Source organism: Bos indicus, chromosome 8 (assembly GCF_029378745.1).
Source record: "Bos indicus isolate NIAB-ARS_2022 breed Sahiwal x Tharparkar chromosome 8, NIAB-ARS_B.indTharparkar_mat_pri_1.0, whole genome shotgun sequence".
Taxonomy (NCBI): Eukaryota; Metazoa; Chordata; class Mammalia; order Artiodactyla; family Bovidae; genus Bos; species Bos indicus.
The window spans coordinates 95,252,071-95,263,183 of record NC_091767.1 but is presented as its reverse complement, the minus strand read 5'-3'; the positions used below and the strand labels follow the sequence as shown (position 1 = coordinate 95,263,183).

Genomic DNA, 11,113 nt, shown 5'->3' with positions numbered 1-11,113 from the left:
ATCCAAATACACTTGCCATATTCTATTATCATAAATGGGAATGAGTTTATGAAAGATAAAACTGCTTCACTTGTGTTGAACAAAGCAGCTATCATTCAGTAAAGTAAATGATAACTGATATGGAATAGAGTCAAGAGAATTAAAATGTGAAAATATGAATCATTTAAACTATCATCAACTGCCATGTATATAGCAGACAAGCTTAAAGCAAGGGAGATTCTAGAAATTTTTTATGTATTCCCACCTTCAACTATATCCTAAGTATTCAATATTTACTCAGTAACCATAGTATAGTTACAAAGAATTTGCAGACTGTGAAATGCATGGCTATATAATTAACATTCCAAAATTTTTAAACTTTAAGGTTCAGTACATTGTTCTTAAAATACAAGAAAATACGGTACAAATGAACCTATCTATGAGACAGAAGCAGAGTCACAGATACAGAGAACAGACTCATGGCTGCCAAGGGGGATGTGGTTAGGGAAGGGTAGACTGGGAGTCTGGGGTTAACAGATGCAAACTATTACATAGAGAATAGATAAACAACAAGATCCTACAGTACAGACAGGGAACTATATCCAATATCCTGGGATAACCATAATGGAAAAGAATGTAAAAAAGAGTGTAAAGAGGAATTCCCTGGTGATCCAGTGGTTAGGACTCAGCGCTTTCACTGCCAGAGCCCAGATGCAACCCCTGGTCAGGGAACTAAGAGCCTGCAAACAGCTTAGTCAAGGAAAAAAAAAAGTTTATGTGTGTACACCTGAGTCACTGTGTTGTACAGAAGAAATTAATACAACATTGTAAATCAACTGTATTTCAATAAAAAATAAATTTTAGAAATACAAAAGCTACTCTGATTATGAAACTATCATATTATTTAATTGAAAATTAAGTGATTTACAGAAATATTTACTCAAAATATCTGGCACAAAAGTGGAAGAGCACATCAGTGGAGAAAGGTTAGTCTTTTTCAGAAAGTGGCACTGGAACACGTGGATATCCATGTGCAAAAAAACAGATCTTAAACTATACTCTGTATCACATATAAAAATTAACTCAAAATGGATCCAAGACCTAAATGTAAAACTTTTTAATTATAAAGTTACAAGAAAAAAACAAAAGAAAATATCTCTGTGACCTTGAGCTGGGCAAAGCATGACATTAACAAGAATATTTATAGAAGTTCTATTTGTAAATGTCTCCAGTGGGAAAGCACTCAAGTAGTCAACTAAATTAGAATGTGTAAATAAATCCTGATATAGTCATACAATGAAAAACTATACATATACATATAGAACTATGTGAACTAGCACACCGTGGAAAAACATGCATAAATCTCACAAATGTATGTTGAGCCCAAAAGATATTGTACGATTCCATTTATACAAAGTTGAAAAGGAGGCAAATGAATTTATGGTATTAAAACTCAAGACAGTAATCACTTTGGAGGAGGGCCATTAGAGGCTGGAAATGGGTACAATGTTCCACTTCCTGACCAAGATGCTGATTACAAAAATGAGTGCAGTCCTATGAAAACACTGATCAAACTACATGCTTGTGATTTGCAGACTTTTAGGTCTTAACACTTACTTCAGTAAAATATACCAAAAACATACAATCACAGACGTAGGAGAGGTAGACTAGGGAAAGGAAGAGGAATATAAGAAAAAAATAAGATATTGTGTTTCCCCAAATATATAGCATAGATATTCTCCTTAAAGTTGCCAAACCAAATATAAATTAGGTACTAACCATGAAACCAGGTAGTACTGGCTGAGTAAATTTTGCCTTAAAGGAATACAACAACTGTTTTGAGTTTGCATCATAGAAAGAAAGCTGACCTAGAGGGAAGGAGAAAAAAAAGTCACATTTATTACTGGAAAAAAAAAATTTAACATCTAATTAAGTCTAACATATAATCATGCATAAAAGTAATAACCAAATGAATATTTGTCACTTTGAGGACTGGACTTAGGAATTCTCACTTGAAAATCGGTAGTAAACATGTTTAAGAAAAAGCCCAAAACCACTTTTCTTTCCCTGGTTTTTAAGATCTCCATAGTGCTTTCATAATCTGGTACTATCCAATTATTCAACTATAGACTTCTCTTTTTTACCATTATTTAACAAATGGTTCCCTTAGCCCAGTAAAAACCACGGTTATTTCTTCCTCCCCACCCCCCACCTTTTTTTTTTAACTATAACCAGCCTTTCCACTCAATCCTACCACCATTTAAGGTTTACTCTATTAGACTTTGTCCTCTAATTACTTAAAGCCATACTCATACCCTAGTCTCTAAAATCATGGTATAATTATCACTGCTTCAGTTTTAGTTCTTTTTTAAGGTCTCCTGACAGTCTGTCTTTCAACAATGATCATGGAACTAAATCACTGTCCTTCTGACCACCTAACTGTCCAACCTGATGACACACTTGCAACTGTTATCATTTCTTCAAACTTTTCTCTCATGACTATTTTCTTGGTTTGTTTCTTAATCCTGAGGATATCTTCTGTTTCTTTTCCTTCTATTCTAAATGTAGATGCTTGTCCAGGATCTTTTCTCTCTACAAGATTCCCATAATAAATCAGCAGCCACTAAACAAAGAAGAAAAGAACTAACATTATGTCTACTAGAAAAGAAACTAACATTATGTCTACTGTTTATATAAACTATTTCAAAATACCAAGCAACCTATATGTGGTCACAAAGTTAGTGTACAGAAGAGCAATAACACTTAACGGCTCTGTGCAACATTCAGTGGCCGTTCTGTGATGCCATAACTAATATTTAGCTTCAGCTAAGTAATGCCACGTGGCTGTCCTGCTGGTATCTCATCTTTCCCCGGGATGCTCTATGCTCTCTACCATGTTGATGGTATGATCATACTTCTGATCACACTGGATGGAACCTCAGTCATCTTCAGTTCTTCTCTGTCTCTTCTTCCAATCCATATTTTTAGTAGTCAAGTCCTATGAATTCTACTTTCACACCATCAAATCCATTTTTCTTGATTCCCCACTGCTCAGGCCTCTCTCACCACTAATTACTCAACCAGTACTTATTAAGGGTTTACTATGTAAAGAAAGGCAAGGCGAAAGAATGTTAAAACTACCACACAATTACACTCATCTTACATGCTAGTAACGCTCAAAATTCTCCAACCAGGCTTCAACAGTATGTGAACTGTGAACTTCCAGATGTTCAAGCTGGATTTAGAAAAGGCAGAGAATACCCTCCTTGTGGCTCAGCTGGTAAAGAAAAGGCAGAGGAACCAGAGATCAAATTGCCAACATACACTGGATCATCGAAAAAGCAAGAGAGTTCCAGAAAAACATCTATTTCTGCTTTATTGACTATCTAAAGCCTTTGACTGTGTGGATCGCAACAAACTATGGAAAATTCTGAAAGAGATGGGAATATCAGACCACCTGACCTGCCTCTTGAGAAATCTGTATGCAGATCAGGAAGCAACAGTTAGAACTGGACATGGAGCAACAGACTGGTTCCAAATAGGAAAAGGAGTACATCAGGTCTGTATATTGTAACCCTGCTTATTTAACTTATATGCAGAGTACATCATGAAAAACGCTGCGCTGGAAGAAGCACAAGCTGGAATCAAGATTGCTGGGAGAAATATCAATAACCTCAGATATGCAGATGACACCATCTTTATGGAAGAAAGCAAAGAAGAACTAAAGAGCCTCTTAATGAGAGTGAAAGAGGAGAGTGAAAAAGTTGGCTTAAAACTCAACATCCAGAAAACTAAGATCATGGCATCTGGTCCCATCATTTCATGGCAAATAGATGGGGAAACAGTGGCAGACTTTATTTTTGGGCGTTCCAAAATCACTGCAGATGGTGACTGCAGCCATAAAATTAAAAGACACTTACTCCTTGGAAAAAAGTTATGACCAACCTAGACAGCATATTAAAAAGCAGAGACATTACTTTGCCAACAAAGGTCCGTCTAGTCAAAGAGATGGTTTTTCCAGTAGTCATGTATGGATGTGAGAGTTGGACTATAAAGAAAGCTGAGTGCCAAAGAATTGATGCTTTTGAACTGTGGTGTTCATAAGAGAGACCCTTGGACTGCACAGAGATCCAACCAGTCAATCCTAAAGGAAATCAGTCCTGAATATTCATTGGAAGGACTGACACTGAAGCTGAAACTCCAATACTTTGGCCACCTGATGCGAAGAATCAACTCATTTGAAAAGACCCTGATGCTAGGGAAGATTGAAGGTGGGAGGAGAAGGGGATGACAGAGGATGAGATGGTTGGATGGCATCACCGACTCGATGGACATGAGTTTGAGTAAGCTTCAGGAATTGGTGATGGACAGGGACGCCTGGTGTGCTGCAGTCTATGGGGTCGCAAAGAATCGGACACGACTGAGCAACTGAACTGAACTGAACTGATATAAAGCACTTGCCAAGCAATAAGGACATAATACTTAACAAAACAGACATGGTCCTGTCTATATTACTTAAAGACCACCTTGAAAAGTCTTCCTCTCTCAGTATTTTGCAACCTGTTCCACATTTAACCATTTATTCTCTAATATGTCTAAAACTATATTACCATCATATAGCTACAGTTTTCTAAAATAAACAGAAGTCCCCCTTCAACTAGTAAAAAAAGACTAGCTTGTTATTATTTTTCAAGGCCCTCAGAATTTGATCCTATCCTGCATTACAATTTATTTCTATACCCTATGCTTTAGGTTAACAATTATACTTCTCACTATCCTTAAGGAATCTTTAATTATACTTAAGTATCTTTAATTTTACTTATCTTTAAGGAATCAAAGTATGGGAAAAGAGACAAAAGAAGATAAGCAAATGCTATCTTGGTAGTTTAAAAAGAAAGAATGTATTGATATGCCAATAAATTTACTATTTATCCTGAGGAAAATTATTTATGAGTCTAAGTAAATTTTTTAAAATGCAGCAAAACTGACACGTCATCACAAAAAATAAATCAATCTAAAGTCAATTTTTTTTCCTTTTTGAATAACTAGGTTGATACTTCATGGAACTCTTTGGACATAACATTACTTAAAATCATAAAACTTGGTTTTATTAGCTTTAAGTATCAACTTGGAGTGAGGCATTTAGGAAATTAATTTTGTTCCCTACTTCATCTACAAAAGTTTTATATTTAGATGACAGCAGACAAGACACTTATCAAATACCTAACTCAAAAAGCTTAAAGATAAACACCAAGTTAATTTTTAGATGATCTTAAGAGGAGGGAAGATTGGCAAAATCTATTAAGATGAAACTTAAGGACAAATACAGTGTTCTTCATTTGAGTTACAAATAGCAAAGAAACCCCTCTACACTGCCTAATATCAGAGGAAAAAGATAATCTGCCAGATTAGTGGATTAGGTGGCTACCAGCTCAATATTGATCTACAATGCTGTTAAGTCATAATACTAGAAATCGTGCTGCCAAATCACTAATCTACGGTGGTCAAAAGTTGTGTGTTCTACTTTGAGAATCAATCTTTAAAATGTACATAGACATAGTATACAACCACAGGTGATAATAAAGGTTTGGAAAAAATGAAATTAAAAGGAACAGCTAATGTTACAGAGAATGTACGGTCTGGAAAAACAGGGAAAGAGAAGCAATGTTAGTAATAGGGAAAGAGAAGCAACGTTAGTTTTTAAACAAATAAGGATTATAATGTAAATATGAATTAGGGAACATAATTCTGTGTTTCTTCAAATGACAAGACTTAATAGCAAGAGTCTCCGAAGTTACTGAGAGACAAAATGAGTTGACTTAAGAAAAACCTTCTAATCAAATCTTATCCTACAGTGAAACAGGCTGCCTTCTAAGACCATTAGCTTCACACAGAAAAGTTCGAGCACAGGAGTGGCAACTACTCACAGAGACAATGTAATAAGGAAATCATACTACGTGGCAAAAGGACTGGGTAATTTCTAAGGTCTATTTTGACTCAAAAAAATCTGACCCTACCACTCTTAACAGTTATCAAAACAAGGTAAGGGAGGAATTAAAATGGGTATAAGAAATTTTAATGCTCATAACTAAAATTAGCAACATCTTTTTTTTTTCAGACTTACTTAGTATATTATAGACGAGAGCTTTTATAGGCCTGCAAGCAGACATCACATGCCCTTTCTGTCAACCATAGACCTGAAGTTATGTTATGTTTGTGATCACATCCTAGTAGGTCAAAACATCCTTGCCACAATACTAGTGGAAATTCCATACAGATTATTACTAGAGGAAAGCATGGGCTTCTCTGGTGGCTCAGATGGTAAAGAATCCGCCTACGATAGGAGACCTGGGCTCGATCCCTGGGTTGCGAAGATCCCCTGGAGGAGGGCATGGCAACCCATTCCAGTATTCTTGCCTGGAGAATCCCATGGACAGAGGTGTCTGTCAAGCTACAGTCCATGGGGTTGTAAAGAGTCAGACATGACTGAGCAACTAAGCACAATGCAGAGTAATGAAATACAAACAATGATGGTGAAATGACTTAGGAGAAAATCAGCAAACTTACCCCCATCAAAATCACAAAATACACCTATTCTTTCAGGAACAGCAACATCCAAGGCTTTGACCTTATTATTATGCTTTGCTGCAAATGTGTTCTGTAGCCAGTTGTTCACATGGATACACCAACTAGTGTTTGTCTTTCCCAATTGGTCAAATTTCCCCAAAGTCTTGTACGCCACTCCCACACTGTAGGATTTACAGTCCTTCTGGGCCTTGACCTCCCAATAATGTTGTCCACTTTCAATAGCTGTGTCTCCTACAAAAGATTAGAAGGTAAATTTAACTCTTACCTGTTTCTTATGACTTACAGAGTTTTACCTATATTTGGTCGCACAAAATGGCACCAAAAAGTCTGATTCAGGAGAATAATCATGTTAACACAGACACTAAATGCAGAGTGTCTGCTATAATGACTTGTATGTTTACTAACTTCTCTGAATATAAAAGGCTTCAGAACTTTTCTTCCTTATTATCCCCTTAAGAGTTATAAATGTGGAGCACTACACAAACTGAAGTAGAATTTAAAACATATCAATAACAAGATAATTTGAAAACCTACCAAAGCAACTAGGCTTCGAGGGGGAGAAATTTGGCAAATATTCATTCAATACACAGGCAGCCACGCCACCCCTGAGTAGAAAGTCCACCCATGTGACTGTGATGCTTTTAATCTGAGATAATGAAGAATTATTATGTTTATCCTACCCAACACTGTGTACGATTCCCCCGTAAAACGATCTCTGCTGCCTCTTACTGCTGGTGGCCTGGAGCCTACAGATGTCCGTTTAGGGGATGGGGTACCACTTCTACATAAACAGGAACAAAAAGAAAAACAAATATTCTATGTTGTACATGTTTCACAAACTAAAATTACAGATAAAAGGAAACTTTGAAGAGCTTTCTAATCATGCTGCACAAAAAGCAAAATTTAATTTTATTTGAATTATTTACTATTAAACAGAGTTGTCAATTATAACACTTACGTGTAAGAAATCATCAACATAAAGCAAGCTAAAAACACTAATACCATGCAGACAGAGCAAGGCTTGTACAAATAATACACAGCTGGAATAAGAGACAATGCCAAAATGGGACATGACAAAAGGGGAAAAAGAACCCAAGGGGGAAAAAAAGACCTGCAGAAAGATAATGGATTACATAACTTACATTTCTTGCAGTTAAATTTAAATTAAAAGCAAGTCTTATTTTAGGAAGAGAAATGATTTATAATACTTGATATTATTCTATGCATGGATTTGGTTAATTGCTATTTTTCTTTTTAAGAGTTTTCATAATCAAACCAAATAACTTTTTTTATTTTCATAAGCAGTAGGTATTTTTGTTTTGTATCTTTTCTTCTTAAAAAAAAATAGCAATTACCCAAATCCATGCACAGAGTAATATCAGGTATTATAAAGCATTTCTCCTACTAAAATGGACAAGATACAACTTGACTTCTCTTTTTCAAATTATATGACATAGTAAACTGGACAGCATTAAGGCCTTTCACTAACTCCCCAAAACTCAAAACAGACCAAACCTCAAAAGATGTTTAAAAATTAACATTTCAATTATATCAAACTGCTGCATTCATAAAACAAAAAATTTATAACTTACCAGCAGTAAAGAAATAAAGGGAAAGCATGGCAAAAAGAAAAACAGATGTAAATATTGAGAATGGCAATTTAAATTTCAAAGAAAAGTTAAATAAGGAAAAGTCTTCCATTGAAGCACTCTAGAATTCCAACCCTGAATACATTTTTGCAAGAAGTACAACAGTTATTATTGTCTTAAAGCAAACATGATTCCACCCTTTAAAGATACCTCAGTCACTCAACTGTCTCAACTAAGGCTCTTTGTTATCTCTAATCTGGACTGTTTTATCAGCTTCCCAGATGATCTCTTTGTTACCTAAGTCATTTGTTCACTGTTACAAGATAAACCTAACTCTGATTCTCCTACTCTAAAATCTTCAAGTACTTCCTTACTACCCACAAAGAACTTAGCATGGCATTTCAGGTTCCACTCTGCTTTTTCGGGTAGCTCAGCTGGTAAAGAATCTGCCTGCAATGCAGGAGAGCCCTGGGTCAGAAGATCCCCTGGAGAAGGGACAGGCTACCCACTCCAGTATTCATGGACTTCCCTGATGGCTCAGACGGTAAAGAATCTGCCTGCAATGTGGAAGACCTGGGTTTGATCCCTGGGTTGGGAAAATCCCCTGGAAGAGGGCATGGCAACCCACTCCAGTATTCTTGCCTGCAGAATCCCCATGGACAAAAGAGCCCGGCGACTAAGCACACAGCATTGCTTTTCCAGCCTTCTCATCTCTGGACAGCACTATCCAGCTGAAAGGAGCAGCTCAAGCGTTCCTTAAACGCAGGCAATCTGCTTCAGTGCCTTTCCCTTCCAGCACTCGTTCTCTCACTGCCAAGTCCAAATGCTACACATTCTTCCACTTACTTGAGAACCAACTTAAATACTAATCCACTAATGAAGGTCTCCCAGATCCTACCAGGCTAAGTAACCTTTCTGAGGAGTCCACCTCTAGGCCAAAATTCTGTGTATGACCCTTCAGGCCTAACAAGAAGTAATTATAAATGCTTGCCTTCTCCTCACCAGACTTGGTGCACTGCAAGTTCACTGCAGGTTTTGGAGGGAGTTGCAATCCCCCTTGCAACTCCATGCTCCTATGCATGTCTGCATTCCTAGATTAGATACCTATATTCAGAGGTTCCATTATGGGAGGGGGCCCTCAGCTGAGACCCTTTCCAGCTGCCTCTTCAGAGACCTCCTTAAAGGGGGAAGGGGTTGAGGGGCAGTCTGAAGACACTTTTCTCCACTCTTGTCTCAACACTTTCCTACTCCTAACCCTTCCAATTTCCTTGGCCTCAGGTCCACAAAACAGGAGAAGGCTTTTGTTTGGGTCTCCCTGGGCAGCGAGATGGTCCTCAGATACTTACCATCTGCCCTCTGCTCTGGTTTACCTAACCCTCACCCTGTGCCATTCTGCTGTGAAAACGGAACACTGGGCGACCCGGCACCCCTTCCTCTGGGCCTCTTACACTATCACAGTAAGTGAACAAAGTTTGCACTGTTACTTTCGGTTTGGCTCACTGTCCTAATTGACCACTTCAGCATCTGGCAGCTCAGGAAATCTTTCTCCCTCGAAACTCCCTGATTCACACATACTACTAAACACAATCTCTATCTCATATTATTATTATTTATAGAGAGAGAGATAGCTCGTCTACATAAGTTAGGGCAAATTCCTTGAAGGCAGGAACCCCACAATATCCAGCTGACATCCTACAGTAAATAAATATTTATGGAAAGAATAAATGTATGTAACATTCCAGAAGTAGCCCACATACAAAATACACTTAAAGAGACGAGAGAAAGAGAAACAGCATGATGAAATTATAAGTAGTCTAAAAATATCCAAATGACCAAACTTCAATGATCCTATCAAATCCAGCAGCATTTTACAATTTCTAATACACCAACTATGAATCACTTTCACCAATAAGAAGCAAATAAACTGGAAAAAAGAGAAGACAATAATTTTGAAAAGAGAACACATTCTGGTTTCTGGGAAAGATATGGGGTATCTTCAAATCAGTACATTATTACTTGTGCAATTTGAAATGATTCATCTTTCTGGCACTGTTCTAATAATTTCAGTAACGACCTTTTTTTTTTAAATCTTTGATATTTTGAAATTGTATGATTATTATAAAACATAGAACACTTTAAACTTGCTTCATGTCAAATATTTGTAAAAGCAAAGCTGTAATGTTAGATATATTGAATACAGCACAACAAGAAAGATGCCAGGTATAAGTAAATGCAGAAAAAAATCATATAAACGAAATCAATTCAAGAAAGACTTAAAGCAGAGCTTATTGTTTTGTTATTATAGACAGTATAATCTAAATAATATGAAGCATAATGCTATATAATGCTGTAAATCCAAAACATAAGCTACCAGCACAGACAGTCTACACAAAGCAATATTTTAGCTTTTGAAGGCTGCTGCAATGGGTTCTGCTTATTGGTTAAAGAGAAATTTAAGTTATTCAGCCAAGCTAGATATACTAGATCCTAGAACTAGACAGACATAGATCATCACCTTGAATGTTTCTTCAGTGAAGTAACATGGACACTGTCAGATAAAAATAGGCAACTGTTAAGAGACTGCTTTACAACTTAAATTTAACAGTTTATATAATAAAATCAGATGAAACATCAGCTGAGGGATTTCTTTTGATTCACTGTTTAACAGTGATTACACTTTATTTCAGTTTGAGTACAATTCATCTCTGTTAAAAGAGGCCTCCATACTTTAAGACTACCTAAGTCAGTCTGACAATAACACAAGGTCCCAAGTCTGTCTCTTTGGTTCACATGGTTGCTAACCAGGGGCCCGACACTGGGGTTGTACATGCTAAAAGTTGTCATTCAACGCAGACCTTCAGCTAAAAGAGGTGATCTGTAAGTCTAATATTCAGGAACTATGCTAGGAACTTCTCTCTAAGCAGTTCAAATTGCTGTAGATATAACCTGAAAAGAAA

General features: G+C 36.8%; 1 protein-coding gene across 4 annotated transcripts in view; it reads right to left on the bottom strand.

The window, feature by feature from the left end:
• FSD1L (fibronectin type III and SPRY domain containing 1 like) overlaps positions 1-11,113 on the bottom strand; it is a 70,536-nt gene that overhangs the window by 6,841 nt on the left and 52,582 nt on the right. For 2 of the 4 annotated variants that reach the window (XM_070795228.1, XM_019966674.2), the window contains exons 10-13: positions 10,672-10,704; positions 7,248-7,348; positions 6,547-6,798; positions 1,759-1,847 (exon numbers count right to left, since the gene is read on the bottom strand). In XM_070795228.1, the coding sequence (XP_070651329.1) occupies positions 1,759-1,847; positions 6,547-6,798; positions 7,248-7,348; positions 10,672-10,704 (475 nt within the window). The remainder of the gene's footprint in view (positions 1-1,758; positions 1,848-6,546; positions 6,799-7,247; positions 7,349-10,671; positions 10,705-11,113) is intronic. The other 2 variants (XM_070795230.1, XM_070795229.1) reach the window with 2 other exon arrangements.